At 43.2% G+C, this 17,082-nt stretch overlaps 1 protein-coding gene across 1 annotated transcript in view; it reads left to right on the top strand.

Moving 5' to 3' along the window:
* plekha6 (pleckstrin homology domain containing, family A member 6) overlaps positions 1 to 17,082 on the top strand; it is a 123,670-nt gene that overhangs the window by 35,085 nt on the left and 71,503 nt on the right. The window contains exons 2-5 of the mRNA XM_080727845.1: positions 1,839 to 1,922; positions 7,169 to 7,301; positions 8,167 to 8,271; positions 8,700 to 8,772. Coding sequence (XP_080583971.1) covers positions 1,839 to 1,922; positions 7,169 to 7,301; positions 8,167 to 8,271; positions 8,700 to 8,772 — 395 coding nt within the window. The remainder of the gene's footprint in view (positions 1 to 1,838; positions 1,923 to 7,168; positions 7,302 to 8,166; positions 8,272 to 8,699; positions 8,773 to 17,082) is intronic.

The raw sequence follows: 17,082 nt of genomic DNA, 5'->3' as shown, positions 1-17,082 counted from the left end.
GTGTGTGTGTGTGTGTGTGTGTGTGTGTGTGTGTGTGTGTGTGTGTGTGTGTGTGTGTGTGTGTGTGTGTGTGTGTGTGTGTGTGTGGTTACATTACAGTATGTGTGTTTATATGACGTCGGTGTGTGTACACTGTACAGTCAAGCTTTCATATACATACATTTGAGAGTGATGTACTTGATCAAAATGTATTGCATCCATCCAAGGGTGCAACAACTAAATGCATTCTCAGTTAATAGTTAATACCATATAATAGCACTTGTTTTCTTCTAAATTCACTTACTCTGGTCTTATCACAGTCTTCTTGAACCAAAGAAGACAATGCTGAAACAATGGAAACCTTAAAAGTCAGATAAGACGATGCAGCATTGTGGCGATAAAAGCACTGATTTACAGCCTGCCCTGCACATTGCAGGCTGCAGCACCATGCAGCTGGAAAAACCAAGATGTACTCTACTATATACTGTCTGCCAGTACTGATACAGATACATATGTATACAGTATGTACTCTATACTGTCTGCCAGTACTGATACACATACAGTAGATATGCACAATAGAAATACACACTCACACCTCTGTTTTAGCTAGGGCTGTCTGCGGCTTCTCGATCAATATTGTGGAAGCGATACAGACACACTTGTCTACACTTCTACAAATAGAAGAGGAGATTGTGTGTGTGTGTGTGTGTGTGTGTGTGTGTGCGTGTGTGTGTGTTTGTGTGTGTGTGTGTGTGTGTGTGTGTGTGTGTGTGTGTGTGTGTGTGTGTGTGTGTGTGTGTGTGTGTGTGTGTGTGTGTGTGTGTGTGTGTGTGTGCGCGCGTGTGTGCGTGCGCGTGTGTGCGTGTGTGCGTGCGTTTGTGCGTGCGTGCATATAATGTAGTGATTTTGCTGCAGGTGAATATGCATGTGTTCATTATTCCATTAACCATAGTTTTTATCTCATACTCCAGCTACTGTACAACACCCGGAGCAAACATTTTCACTGCAATGTTATTGCTCACTATTCGTTATTAGATTATTTTGAATGCATTTCTGATCTAATTGGCAGTGTGGTAGCAGGGCACAGGAGAGACAGAGATTGCACAGTCTGTGCTTACACTACTTTAAGGACATTTATCTTTCTGTTACACACACATGCACCCACAACATACAGTAAATATGCACGTCGTGCACACACGCATGCATGCATGCACAGATTGCACACACCCACCACACACACTTTTTATTGTACGACTTTGAGTTATTTCTTCTTCTGAATAATGCATACACTGATGCATGGATAATTGACCAGGTGCTCTGTGGTGATGATGTCAGTGACCAACACGATCAATCATCCGGTGGCTGATATGTGACAGCTTGAATACATGATAGAATACATGCTGTAGGAACACACATGCTTGTCTTTCAGAAATTAGATTGCTAGGTTGATAACCGTTTAATGTGTAGGATGTAAGATGTGATCATTGTTGCTGTCGGGCAGAAACCTGTTATCTCCATATTTTTAGTGTATTTAGTTGTTGTTATTTTCGTAAATGATGCCCTGCTTCATCACACAAACAAGCTCACAAGATGTCACATTGCAACGTGTCGTATTTTCCACCCTTTTCACAGAAAATTGACTTCTGTAATTATTTGTTTGCGTCCTTTTGCGTATGTTTTTAAGTGGCCAGTACCGTATGTGATGTTGGTGAACAAATGTACATGATTGCACGTGAATGGGCGTTGTTGACTTTTTTTGAAAGCGATTCAACAAGTGATGATAGTAATACTGTATTGTTGGAAGGTATTTCATTGAAGAACATTCAGTCAAATGTTGTCTCTTCTCTTCTCTCTTACAGTCAAAATGACCCCAGTGGACCAGCTGGACAAGCACTGAGCCCTATCCAGCTGGAAGACACCACACCAATACACTCATATCTACAGTAAGTATGGTACTCTACAATAATACACCATACCAATACACTCATATCTACAGTAAGTACGGTACAATACACCACACCAATACACTCATATCTACAGTAAGTACGGTACTCTACAATAATATACCACACCAATACACTCATATCTACAGTAAGTACTCAACAATAATACACCACTCCAATACACTCATATCTACAGTAAGTACGGTACTCTACAACAATACACCATACCAATACACTCATATCTACAGTAAGTACTCTACAATACACCACTCCAATACACTCATATCTACAGTAAGTACTCTACAATACACCACACCAATACACTCATATCTACATTAAGTACTCTACAATACACCACACCACACCAATACACTCATATCTACAGTAAGTACTCTACAATAATACACCACACCAATACACTCATACGGTATCTGCAGTAAGTATTCTACCAGGCACGTGCACACATACAGACATGTAGACATCTGCCCTTTTATCTGTCTGTAAGAAGTGCCCTCTCTAGACCATGAATGCAGCTTTTACTATGGCGAAAGAAATGCAAATGCCCTCTTTCCATGCCATATGTGAAGGCAGCATTCAAGATAATTTCCGTGTCCAAAATCTCCTGAACTTGAATGCAGCATCTTACTGTATGTTGAAAGAATTGCCCTCTCTGTGTGGAAATCCATGCCATACGCCACGTCTGAGTATTGGCTTGATTATGCTTGTTCAGTCAGTGTGGTATCAAGCACCGAAAATAGCCAACCTCCAAGCTCACAACACGTCTGGAGATCTGCTATTTTCGATATTTTCAAAAAAAGGCCCTTTTATAAATGTCAGCCCCTCTCTAAACATTCTCTGCATGTCCCTTGCAATACAATACAATATACACCACACCAATACACTCATATCTGCAGTAAGTTCTTTACAATAATACACCCCACCAATACACTCATATCTGCAGTAAGTTCCCTACAATAATACACCCCACCAATACACTACTGTATCTGCAGTAAGTACTCTAGAATACACCACACGAATACACATATCTGCAGTGCGATGCAAACGCCAGGTCCAGCCAACACCAACTTGAATCCTGAATATCTGCAGTACTGTAATATACAGTACACATGTGACCAAACACGACAGGGTGCCAGGCATTGAGGATTTTTTAATTTTAGTTTTTTTCATGTCATATAATGAAAGCATGAAATCATCATAGCTACACATTGACATATTGGTTGTGCAGTTTGACCCACCAGTTTTGGAAATATGGCTTGTAGAGTGACGTCTTGCACAGATGTAGAGACTTGAGCAAACATCAGTACATACATACATACATACACATCTGCAGTAAGCGCTGTCCGATATACACAAAACCAATATTCTGAGTCAGGACAAGGCACAAGTGGAATTGAAATATTTTTAATGAGACGCGAGAGAGATGTCAGTGGATCCATCTGTTTACATCTAAATAAGGTGTAGGGCTAAAACTGGGTGGAAACAATACTTGAAATAAAATAACTGCATTGCTGAACCAGACGTTAGGGTGGTCCTCATCATATTGGGGCAGTATCAGGATTGGTTTCCCTAGCAGTAGGCATATGGTTGTGCTCTATAGCCCCTACACCAAATTTAGCTTCCGACAGACGTACCGTAGGCGGAGATCGCCAATCGTCTGGCAACGGGAGACTAATATGTGATTGGTTGAAAATGGTTGTGTGGAGCTGAGGCTGACCAGTAGTCACCCTCCAGCAACTATGTTGTGGCATACTGTCGCAGTTTGCCACATAGCAGCAGTATACAATGATATACTAAATGTAATCAAGGCTTGGCTAGATCCGTATGGGGAATGCTTACTGTGCATTTCTCCATGGCTCCACTGGAAAAGTCTGACAATGCAGTGCTGTTCCTACTTCTAAGATGCAGAGGGGAACTGAAGACCCTGTGCACCACCTTTTTCTGCCCCTTCCCTCTGGGGGGCAGGAGATCTCCGCCAAACACGTGTATCTATTCTGCATCTAGCATGAGGTAAGACCCAAATTCAGAGTGAACATTTTTAACTAAAATCTTTGCTTCTGGGGGTCCCTGGAACAAAATATTTTGAGATGGGGGTCCGCAGCCAAATAAAAATCATTTTGGGGGTCATTTACACGACAAAGTTTGAGAACCGCTGATATTAGGCCGATTCCACAAATGTCTTCTAAATCCTATCAATTTTCTGAAAAACCTATTTGCTATATCAGTGGTCTCAAACTTTGTCATGTCAAGGACCCCCAAAATGATATGTATTTGGCCGCAGACCCCCATCTCAAAATAGTTTGTTCCAGGGACCCCCAAAGGCAAAGATTTGAGTTAAAAATGTTCACTCTGAATTTAGGTCTTGCCTTAAGCTAGAATAGAATAGATACACGGCACACGGCAGGGTTTTGTAATCACTCCTGTCTGTACGTGTGTCTATCTGTAAAGAACAGCTCAGGAACACAATGGGCAGGTTTTCATGAATGATGTGGTGAATAGACTGCACCAAGGTGGGGATGTGAAAAGGACAATTAAGGTCACAGTCAAGAACAGTAATATAATGAATCCAAATATAGTCTACTGTAAATATATATTCCATAGCAGTTTATACTGAGCAAGTACAACGTACACTGCACATGCACACACGGCACGCACGCACGCACGCACGCACGCACGCACGCACGCACGCACGCACGCACACTCTGCTCCATGTTGTAAACCTTTGAGAGAGAGAGAGAGAGAGAGAGAGAGAGAGAGAGAGAGAGAGAGAGAGAGAGCTCGTTAGAAGAGGGCTCTTGAGCTGACCCACTCTACTATCGCCTCATCAGGAGTTATGTCAGTGTCCTGTACAATGTCACTGTGTGTGTGTGTGTGTGCGTGTGCGTGTGCGTGTGCGTGTGCGTGCGCGTGCGTGCGTGCGTGCGTGCGTGCGTGCGTGCGTGCGTGCGTGCGTGAAACACAGTGACTAACTGACAGACAGAAATAGATGAATTCGTTATATAGAGACTGTTTGTGTGTGATAGAGATACTGGGAGACAGAAAGCAATAAAGAATGAATATACTGTTTGTATGTACAGAGTGTGTATTAATATCGCTCCTTCTCTGTATACGCAACCAAAATCCCATGGATAGCACACTGTATTTGTTCAGATTCTATCTGCAAAAATAACCACCTTGCATAGGCTAACTTTCCAAAAGAGAATTACAGTAAATACCTTACTTTCTAGCAATTATAATTGAGCAGTCATCCAGAGCAACTCAGTGAATGTGCTAGGAGAACAATAGTTATGAAGTACAATTCGTCAATGTCGGGTGGAAATGGAATGAAAATCTTCAGAAATAGTGAAAATTGACGCTCTACAAGCTCAGCTATTTTCACTACTTTTGTTTGACACTTTTGTGTGATGAAGTATAGGGCATATATGACGGTCCGGAAAAACATAAAAAGTCAACATTTTGGGATACAAGGTCTCTGCCTGACAGCGACAAATTTATAGCGCAAACCGCAGACACATGAGGTGCGTGAAATGTTCCCTCCCTTAGAGGGGAGATTTATCATACAGTGACACATGGACAGAGAGAAAGACAAATGGCTGTTGAAAGCAAGAGAAACAGACTGGAGGATAGGAAATAAACTGGGCAGGAGGGAGGGAGAGAGAGAAGCCAGGGGAGAAGATAGTGAAAATAGTGAAGATTGCAGCTCTACAAGATCACAATGTGTTTCGATTTGACGCGTAGTTGTAGTAAGCTTGTAGATCTGCACTACTTGTATGTCACTGTTGGTGATGAAGTGTAAAATAACACTTATGTTAATTGATTTGTTGATATACGTTTAATATCTTTTTAAAACATGCTTTAATTTGGATTATTTGATTAATTGAAAATGTAATCGAGAAAAATGTAACAAGATAATTGATAGTAAATGAAGCGAGGTATTTTGTCTACCCACTGATGAATAGGGTTTGATCTACATTGGTCAGACTGTCGCCCTCACTGCTCAAAATGCTACAATCAATACCCTACAATAAAGAACACAACCTTGAAATGGGTTGGAGTGGATTAGATTGGGAAGGATTAGACTGGTCTGGTTTTGATTGGATTGGGCTTTGGAGGTGACTGGAGTAGACAATTGGACTGGACTGCAATTAACTTGAGTGGGTTATACTGCACTGGACTTGAGCATACTAAACACTGCAAGACTGGATCTGATTTGACTTGACTGAAGTAGAGTAAAGCTAGACTGACCTAATCTAGACCAACTTTTTAACTGGACTACTACATTAGACTGGATTTGACAAGGGTGAATTGGACATGACTGAACTGGACTAGGCTGGCAGGGACTTGAATGTCTAATGTCTAAAAGGGAACTTTTGGGAATCATTTATTTTTAACATTTCTAGTCCGGAAATAGACGATCCACAAATTTGAAACGTGTCACAGCACTGTGCATCGGCTATTTTCAGTGTGCAACACCACACTCCGTCTTTATTGGAGTTGCAGCGTGCAGCATGGATTTCTACACACAGGGCAATTCTTTTGAACGTGAAATGCTAGTTTAGGTTTAGGAGAGTTTGGAAAAGACAATTCTCTCTGTGATGTGTACCCTCGCTAAAAACTCCAGGGCAAAAATCCACTCGTCCGAGACAGTTTGCCCTCTTGGCTCCCAAGTTGTGGAATAAACTCCCTGTCGCACTTAGAACAACGGACTCACTCGCTACCTTTCGCCGTGGACTGAAGACTCACCTTTTCAGACTCCACCTAATCCCTTAGCACTACAGTAAAATCAATGACCATACATGAAGCTAATTAACATTTGTTTGTTAGGTTTCTTTAGAACTTGATTATATTGTGTTTTCTCTAGATAGATATCCATTTACATTGTTATATTGCTGTTAATGTACTGACCTATTATCTTGTTTATTATTGCGATGTTGTATCTGCTTATTGTAAGTCGCTTTGGATTAAAAGCGTCTGCTAAATGCCTAAACTGTAAACTGTAAACTGTAATGTGTAGGTGTGTCCAAGTCTACTTGCATTGAGAATTCTACTGTTGTTATGTGTCGGAGCTGTGATTGGATATGATAGTGAATCCTACTGTTCTGTGTGTGCAGGAATTGTGATTTGGATATGAATCCTACTGTTCTGTGTACGTGCAGGAGCTGTGATTTGGATATGAATCCTACTGTTCTGTGTGTTCATGGATATGAATCCTACTGTTCTGTGTACAGGAGCTGTGATTTGGATATGAACGTGAAGGTGGGAGGCAGCAGACCTGTGAGCACCACCACCACCGACCTCAACGCCAACAACACCAACATGGTGTCAGATCTGTCCCCCGAGGACCAGCCTTACACGCCACGGGTAAGCACACACGCACACACACACACACACACACACACACACACACACACACACACACACACACACACACACACACACACATGCACTTGCACTTGCACATGCAGACGCACAGAGAGATCATCGGTGGTACAATGATGTAGAAGAATCCACACTGTGCTCACACAGAGTGAATGCCTTTCCATTTATTTTTATCCCATCATTTTTGTAACCAATATTTTTTCACCCGGTGTCAATTATCTAATGTAATCCTCTGCCAACCTGTGGGAGAGCAATAGACTGACCTCATGCTTCCTTCTATGCATGAGGAGTCCAAGTCGCTTCTTTTCACCTGACAGGGGGTAATTTTCCACGTAGTGTGTGGAAGGAACACGTTACTCCAACCAGTTCCCTTCCCCTCCATCAGGCTCCCTGACTGGCTAGGGGGAGGCATTATAAAGACTAGGATTACTGCCTGTTTTTTGTGAGTGTGCCTACCCTAGGAGACACAGGGAGAACATGCGAACTCCACACAGAAAGGCCCTTTCGCCAACCCCACCTAGGGTATGGGCGCTGATGACGCGGAGGAGAGAACACGGACCCAGCGCCCACAGCGTCCCCGGCGGGAATTGAACGCAGGACATTCTAGCTGTGAGGCGACAGCATTACCGTCTGCGTCACTGTGCCCCCTAAAGGATTTCTTTTTTATGCCTTTATTGATTGTACAGTAGTTATACAGGAAATGGGGAGAGAGAGATGCGTGACATGCAGCAAAGGCCGTCGGGATCGGGACTCGAACCCACAGTGCACGTGTCAGGATATCTACATTGGCCATTCACTCTTTTGCTACCTCACTGTTCTGTTGTGCTTCTCTCCTCCCTCTATGCAGTCCTCTCGCACCCCGAGGAAAGCGGCTACGTTTGGGAAGCGCTCAAACTCCATGCGGAGGAACCCCAAGGCTGAGGTGGCTAAACAAGGATGGCTGTACAAGCAGGTGAGTCCTTCCCTTAAACACTCACTGAAATAATTGCATTTAAGTGTGAATTAATTAATGAAACTTTATTTGGATTCATGTTTTGAACTGGCGTAAACCACATGTGTTTTCGACAAAGACAGCAGTTACGCTTGAGAAACATTTGTGGCTGTTGTAATCCATAAGGAGACTGGAATGTGAAATCACTAAATATGCAGACAAAAAGAAAAGACAAGAAACTAGATTAACTCCATAATATTCATAAACCATATAGCTCGCATCAGTTGTCCACCCCAATAGGGGCAAATAAAACCTCTGCACTCTACTTCTGTTCTAGTTATTAATCCCCTGTATAGGCCCATAGGCCTACAGTATGTTTATGTATGTACAGTATATATTTGTTGCTCTGTATACAGTATGTTGATGATGGTGTATTTGTTGTTCCATAGGCCAGCAGTGGGGTGAAACAGTGGAACAAGAGGTGGTTTGTTCTCACAGACCGATGCCTGTTTTACTACAAAGGTTAGTTTTCTCTTCTCTTCTCTCCTCAATTCTCATATTTCACACTTTTCCATCTCATATATGCAATGAGTCATTTTGAATAGCTCAGTTCAGGAATGCAAATAGACATGGGTCACACAAACACGATAGACATTGGCACACAGTGCTTAATACAATATGCAGTTATGCACACACACACACACACACACACACACACACACACACACACACACACACACACACACACACACACACACACACACACACACACACACACACACACACACACACCTCCACTGTGCCGCCAGACAACCTAAGCATCTCTGACATATTCAAAGGCCACATTGTTTATCACTGACTCATGGCGTCTCCCAGAGATTTACAGATGCACCAAACACAAAGACACTTTTCACAGCAGGACTCTTTACCAGAACCAGAGGTACAGTATGTCTATGTAACCTGAAGAAAGTAAACTGACATGACAGCATGAAGAGTTACACCAAACACACGGCCGTCCACTCTTCCAAAGGCACTAACAAACTGACAATTATCTAGCCAAAAGAGCGATGAGAAGGGGAATGTTTAAGAGGTGACACACACGACACATGCGCATACGCACACACGCACGGGGGCACGCACGCACACACACACACACGCACGGGGGCACGCACGCACACACACACACGCACACACACATCTTTGACAAACAAGCCAGAGTGAGATAGACTTTACCCTGTTTGGCCAAGATTAAACTGAAGTACTAACGCCCAGGTGGATGTACGCTCAATATGGGTGCAGTAAGCATAAATAAAACAAATAAGGTGTTGGGCAACCAAAATTCACCAGAACAGCTTCAATGTGCCTTGGCATGGATTGTGCATTATATCTCTGGAACTCTCCTAAAGGGAGGGAACATCATTTTAACAAAATATTTTCCCTCATTTGTTGTTTTGATTTAATCTGATGATGTCCAAGATCTCCCAAGGAGTTCCTTTTTTTTATCTGGTGACTGCAAAGACAAAGCTTATGAGTCGCATCATTTTCATAAAACCCATTCATTGAGCTCACGTGTGCTTTGAATGGGGACATTGTCATCCTGAACCAGGCCACTCCCATCAGGATTTTGATCACTCGCAATATTTACGGTAGTATTAGGATTTGCAGTGACCCTCTATACCTCTATAAGGGGACAAGTGGACCCAAATCATGCCAGGAAAATGTCCCCTAGCCACGGAACCCCCTCACTAGGGGTCAAGCATTCAGGCCTGTACCATTCTCTTGGTATATGGTATGTACCACACTCGGAGCTCTGACAGTGAATTGTTTTATGTAGCCTGAACATTTGCATCAGTAGATGTTTTATGTACTAAAAAAACTCTGGGAGTGGGAGTACCAATGACAACCAGGCCTGCTGGCAACCCACAGTGCCTAGAGCCTCTTAGGCCAAGGTCATCCTCTTCATCCACTACTCTATTATTCCCGTCTTCCTCTGTTTGCTAAAAATAGCACACTGAGCATGTGACACCATGACAATCTATCTGATCATGTCAGTTCCACATTTAAACAACAGCTGAGAAGAAAGACTTGTGTTGATTGAACATTCCTAATGGATGTAGGCTTAATAAGCACGCACATACGCATGCACGCACGCACGTACGTAGGCAGGGGACATTCACCAATACGGAGGCAGGTAATTAGAGCTCTGTGTTTTGGGAAATATGTATCAAGCAGCTGTGACATCACAGATACCCACCCTGCATAAATACAGTTCATACAATAACATTAACGTACATATTCGAAAAATAAATGATCAAATAACACATAGGTCTGTATCCTGTCTCTGTCTTTTCATCCATTCGACCATGACGTGCACTCAATCAATTTTTTCCTATAAGCTGTGATAAGCTTGTTTCTTATTCTGTCTCTCTCCGCGCGTGCATGTGTGTGTGTGTGTGTGTGTGTGTGTGTGTGCGCACACTCGTGCTTGTGCTGTATTTGCACGAGCGTGCACAAGGTGTTTGTTGCGTGTAGTGCCCCACAGCCTTTGGCTGAGGAAGTGTTATGAACACACACTATGAGGACATCTGTTGACAGTAATAGGGTTAGAAGACAATAAGGATGCTCAGTGTGTGTGTGTGTGTGTGTGTGTGTGTGTGTGTGTGTGTGTGTGTGTGTGTGTGTGTGTGTGTGTGTGTGTGTGTGTGTGTGTGTGTGTGTGTGTGTGTGTGTGTGTGTGTGTGTGTGTGTGTGTGGTATAGAGTGAACTTATGGGGTTATGTTCTGCCTGCAGGACTGAACACTCTGAACTTTCCTACTGAACCGAGTCAACATTCATTGTCACAGTGACACAGTTATATATGTGTGTGTGCATAGCCTCTATGAAGTAGCCTGAACCAATCAAATAAATAATAATAAACAGTGTTTGGGGGCGGGACATGGCCATTTACCTCTATGGACATCACCGCGAAACCTCGGTCAAATAGGGACTTTGCAAGCGGAAAAAGGAGGGGTGGACGACGTCGCGGCACGACGTGTTGTCGCTCGCGGTAGGTCGATTTCATCGTTCGGGTCGCATCGCTCGCATCGTAAACTGTCAGAGTTAGATTTTTTTTGTTACAAAAAGATTCAAACAGACTATATTGGTTAGACTTATAACCAATCAGAGTAGCACAAAGGTGATACACCCTCCCTACATTATGCGTACTGGGCCCTGGTTGGTTTCTCATGACCTAAAAGCCTGCCCTACATTTGCATGCTGGGCCCCTGGTTGGTTCCTCACGACTTGTGAGCCGTGACATATTTGAATAACTGAGGGGGGCAAGACCTAATCTGCCAAGGGCAATTTTTCTTTGCGAGGCTATAGTGTGTGCAGGGTTGTGTGTGTGTGTGCACGCGTGTGTTTCTTTCTGTGTGTGTATATGTTACAGTCATTTTGGGTAACTCAGTGAGACTGTGGTAAGAGCGCTCGTTTCACCACACACTAATCACCACCAGATGGCGACGCAGCCATTCAATAGTGAAGGCGCTGACGTCACTCGTTTGCGACTCTCTTTCTTTATTTACTAGCCTAGCCTAGCCTAGCCTAGCCTAGCCTAGCTTAGCCATTAGCTCCATTGTAGTCACTTGGACAGGGCGTTTATCGTGGGCTTGCCCAGGCCTTACGGCCTGGGCATAAATATAACGATTGCATTCACCACGGCTTCGTAACTCGCGCGGCGCTCCGCCGGCCGCGCGGCCCTGGCCCGCTCTTCGCGGCCACTCGCGCTCGGGGGCGAAGAGCAGGACCAAGGTCCGCTGGCCTTCGCGCCGCTTGCAATGTCGTGGACAATCGAGTGGCTCCGCCTGGAGGACGTTGTTGTGGCGACCGCTTGTTCCGCCCCGTGCGGCACGGCAAGCGCTCCGTTTCTCTATCTCACCGTTTCTCTATCTAACCGTGACATATATACTGCACATGTACACAGGTGTGTGTGTGTGTCTGTGTGTGTGTTGCAGAGGCCACGTTTCTCTTCTCTAGATACTGTAACAACATGACAGTCAACGGTAATGCAGGTCAGGTCACGTGTTGACCAAGGTGAAGGACAGCAATAAACAGGACGAAGACGGAAGGCAGGTCAGAGAGACAGACAAGTGTGAAAACAGGGAGGGACCGAGAGAGAGAGAGAGAGAGAGAGAGAGAGAGAGAGAGAGAGAGAGGGAAAGAGAGAGAGAGAGAGAGAGAGAGGGAGAGAGAGAGAGAGAGAGAGAGAGAGAGAGAGAGAGAGAGAAGAACACTCTTTCGAGAGTTTGTTTGTAAATGTGGACAAACGTTTTTGACCTTTGTGTTCAACCTTATTCCTCTGCAGCAGAGGTGGGTTAGCTATGCTTAAACTAACAACCGAAACAGGCCCAGAACCACCAGAGGGCCCTCACAGGCAGCCTTTCACCCCACTATCTCTGTTTGATTCAATCTGATGTTGCACCTTAAAGGACAACTTTGTTTTTTACAACAAGGGTTCATATTTTAGATTGTAATTAGAGAAAAGAAAAGATGAGTGTTAAAATATTTTCTTTTTGGTTTTAGTGATTTTAATGACTTTGATTTCAGTGGTTGAGGTCATGCATGCAAGTGGCTAAATATGTATTTTTTGGTACAATAAGCTGGTACCTAAAAGCCCCCCTCTACTAGCCCCCATAAGTCACATCTGCCCATGAAGGATTGTGGTGCATCTTGGGAATGGGCTTATTGTGTCTAAAAAGACATATTTAGCCACTTGTACACATGCCTACCCACTGAAATCAAAATCATTAAAATCTCTAAAACGATAGAAAGCTTTAAATGAAACCATTTTAACACTCATATTTTCTTTTCTCTAATTACAATCTAAAATATGAACCCTTGTTGTAAAAAAACAAAGTTGTCCTTTATCACATCCTGGTTTCCTTTATGTCTTATTACAAATCAAGTCAGTTTTTTTTAAATCGAGAGCCATTAAATATGCCTCAGAAGACTCCTTCCAACGAGTCTATGTTACTGTTGGTTCATCTGACAAAGCAAAGTGAAAATTCCGCAATTCTTGTTTTTTATTGTTTTAGAAACCTCTAAAACAATAATTTTGTCAATGTCAACGACGATGGCTGAATTTCAGAGAAAAGCTTTTACCATAATTTGATGGACAATCAATTATGAGAGATGTTTTCTTAACACTGTAAGAAATCACAGTTAATAATAATAATAATCCTCAGTCCTGAAATATTTTACTAGACTCTGTCAAATCTTGAAGAAACCACGATTCCAGTTTTATTTTTGTTTGCTTCTGCCTGCTGATTTGGTTATAAAATATCAGTCACTCAAGACCAGACCTTGACCCCGACTTTGACCCCAGCTCTGACAAGGCTTACTGCATGAGGGTGTTGAATTCTTCTGTGGTCGTGGGCCTCTGTGCACTATGTGTAGGTACGCGTTTGCGCAAGCGTATGTGTGTATTCAAAGTCAAACTTTATTTGTATATCATGCACTATTCAAACCCATGCAAATACACATGCTATGCATGGAAACAAAAGAGAAAATAACTGCACACTCCTATGGTCCCCAGGGCGACACCCCTGTTTATTTGACCATTTCTTGCTGTGAACACAACCAAGTCTGGTCTTTGTCAGGTAATGCATGCTAACTTGCTCAACCTTTTCTAAAAAAACATTAGGAAATACAGTGCCTTCTCTGCCCAGAGCGTCTCATTCCATATGCAACAAATAATGATTCCTATTTGATTTGATGGTGAAATAAACTAGCTTGCATGCCTACTGTAAAATCATCTCTTTCTATGAACGTCTTTGACCAGGGTCAGGGGCTTATTACTGGGTCCCTACCAAATGCTTTTTATCCTACCAAATCTATATGCCAAAAATAGCAAAGCAAGCTTGCAATGCGTTGTGAGTGTGTAGATCTGCTATCCTCACCAAATGTTTGCCAGTTTTGGCTGAATACTCGCCTATACAATGACATGCCCAGAATAGGGTTCATGTGGTTAACCCTAGCGTCCATATTCTGAGAACTTTAGCCAAAAATAGCAGATCTACAAGCGTAGATCGGCTATTTTCAGCAAAGAGCTTTGGTGCAGAGGGGAAAAAGAGCAGACTAAGTACAGAGTGAAAGGTCAAGTTTATTGTAATGACGGTTCAAGTGGTTAAATATTTGAAAACACAAATTGACATGAATCCAAAATACACTGATGATTGTGCTGCCAAACAATTAAACTATATGGAATCTATGAAAATGGGGGTCCCGCTTCATCTCTCTCTCAACTAAGGGGTCCTTGGCCTGAAAACGTTGAAGACCCCTGACTTACAGGTTACAGGGGCCTTTATACATTATGAGCGGAGCCCATGCAGTGGTGGTGTTTTCATGGTTGCCCAGGAGCGGGACTCTAGCCTGGAATAGCCCCGTTTAAAAGCCTCAGAGACCCAGGCAATAAACACAAGGTATGCAAACAGGGACATGCAGGAGAAATGTTGCTATGATAAGAATAGCACAGAGCACTCAATTGTACAATCCCACCAGGATTTACAGACTAGAAACTTCTTAGAAGCTTTTCATATTTAATGCTCCTGTGACAATGCCTCATATGACCTTTTTCTGACGCCTCTATTTTCCCCCCTCTCTCTCTGCCCTCTCTGTTTGACCTGATCTTTCTCTGATGCCATCTCTATCTTTCTCCGTGACTCACTTTCTGACGCTCTTCCTCACTCTTGACACCTCTCTGTGCATAATAGCTTGCAGTGAAATTGTGTGGTTCGCTCTCACCATCATTATTTATGTGGCCCGTTCCCAGACTTTCTTCCCCATTCTCTCTTCTTTGTCTCCTCACATACTGGAGATTTCAATTCAATTCAATTCAATTCAGACAGATCCTGATTTAATGACTATACAAAATCTGTAGGAGTAGTTGCGACCCACAGATAGAGAAAACCCGCAGATCATGTCCGTCCCTCCGTCCCTCCTTCAGATGTCACACTGATCTGATCCCTGATGCCATCAATACACGTCCTTGTCCCTTTTATGCCCATATATGGAGATCTCTGATGTCATCAATATAGCCCATATCTGGGAATTTCCATATATGGACATATTGTGTCAATCTCAAGTCGACATCAGACATCTATGAGTCATCTCTATATTTGGGAAGATATGGCCACATTTTGTCCAACTTAAACAACCAACCAGGTCTGTGCATTTATTATTTTATGTTTGCTAAACTCAGCCTATAACAGGCCGATGTGAAAAATTGGGGGCAGAGGTTCTGCTCTGACATCCAGGGGGTGTGTGCACAGTTTCACTGTTATCAGGCCAACGTGCCGGAGATTAACTGGTAACAGACGGACATACACACAGGGTGCAAAACAAAGTCTCGGCCATGCCTTCGACCGGGCGGAGACAATAATACAAACCAAAGAGTTGTGCATATACAGTATTATGCATAATGTAAAGATAACCTTTCGATGTCAAAACGTAATTCACACGTATTTTAAGGATTTCTCTCTCTCTCTCTCTCTCTCTCTCTCTCTCTCTCTCTCTATTCTACACACGTTTATTTGAGTCAGCCGTCCTTCCCCAGCTCCTATCCAGCCCAGCTGTGTTTTGGAAAAGAGGGACGAGGGAGAGAGAGAGAGAGAGAGAGAGAGAGAGAGAGAGACTTAGGGAGGGAGGGAGCCAGGAATGTGTGACTTTGAGATTCACCATTGCGATTGCCATGCCAGCGAGGAGCAGCGGGCAAAAAATGGGCAGAGGAGAAGAAAAAGGCGTTTTGTTGTCTGGGTTATATTTTATTTAAGACTGCTTGTTGTCCTCCTACCAGAGAAGACTGCATTGTGTGTGTGTGTGTGTGCGCGCGTGTGTGTGTGTGTGGGTGCGTGCGTGCGTGTGTGTGTGTGTGCGTGCGTGCGTGCGTGCGTGCGTGCGTGCGTGTGTGCGTGTTTCTGTGTGCTTCCATTCTGTTAAGTATTAGAATTCAAACTTCACTGCATCTACGAGTAAAGAAGCTAGGGTAGCCAAAGAGCTGCAGAATAGATTGTTTTGGGGCGTGGAAGTTAAAGATTGGAGACCAGTTTACATGGCAATGTACTGTATGTACAAGTATGTACAATATCTGTAAACTGAACCCAATAGCACATAGTTAGCAAGTGTCTGAGGTATTGTCCTGTATAGTGGTTCAAAACGATAGCTGCGATTAGGCTAAATCTAAGGTTTTGTGTACATTCCAAACCCAGGGTGGTATTCTCCACAGGTCAGATTTTTGTCATTTTTAACCTTAGCAGCTTTTCACAGCACTCAGCATGACCAGGCTGTAGGATTAACACATTGGGTAGGATTAGGGATAGTATTAGTTATCTCTGCAAGCTCTCAAGAATCCACCACTATCTATAGTGTGTTTTTGACCTTTGCATAACTCTGTCCTAAGATTTGACTCTGTTTCACAGGTTGTAATCATTACTTCAGCTGTGTGATGGATGGTATAAAGTCAGTGTGTGTTTGTGTGTTTACATGTTAGAATGCACAGAGTGGTCTGCCCAGATCTCAGGCCCAAAGGCCTTATAGTGTTCTGCTCTGCTTGTGTTTCCATATGTACATTCAACGTTAGGCCTATAAGCAGTGGTGGAAAGTTCTACTGTATGTACTCAAGTAGAATAGCGAGGTCTTTTAATTTATTTGGAGTTGGTGTCGGCTATTCTGCAGCCTTGCATCGCATCTGTTTAACTATCCTGGCTTCTCAGTGGGAAATATTGTATTTTTTACTCCACTAGAGTTACATGAGTATGATGGCTTAAGTTACTAGTTACTTTGCAGATTTATGTTAG

The sequence above is a fragment of the Nannobrachium achirus genome, assembly GCF_963921795.1.
Source record: "Nannobrachium achirus genome assembly, chromosome: 6".
Taxonomy (NCBI): Eukaryota; Metazoa; Chordata; class Actinopteri; order Myctophiformes; family Myctophidae; genus Nannobrachium; species Nannobrachium achirus.
Note: the sequence above shows the minus strand (reverse complement) of the source record. Positions and strands in the feature narration are given on the sequence as shown.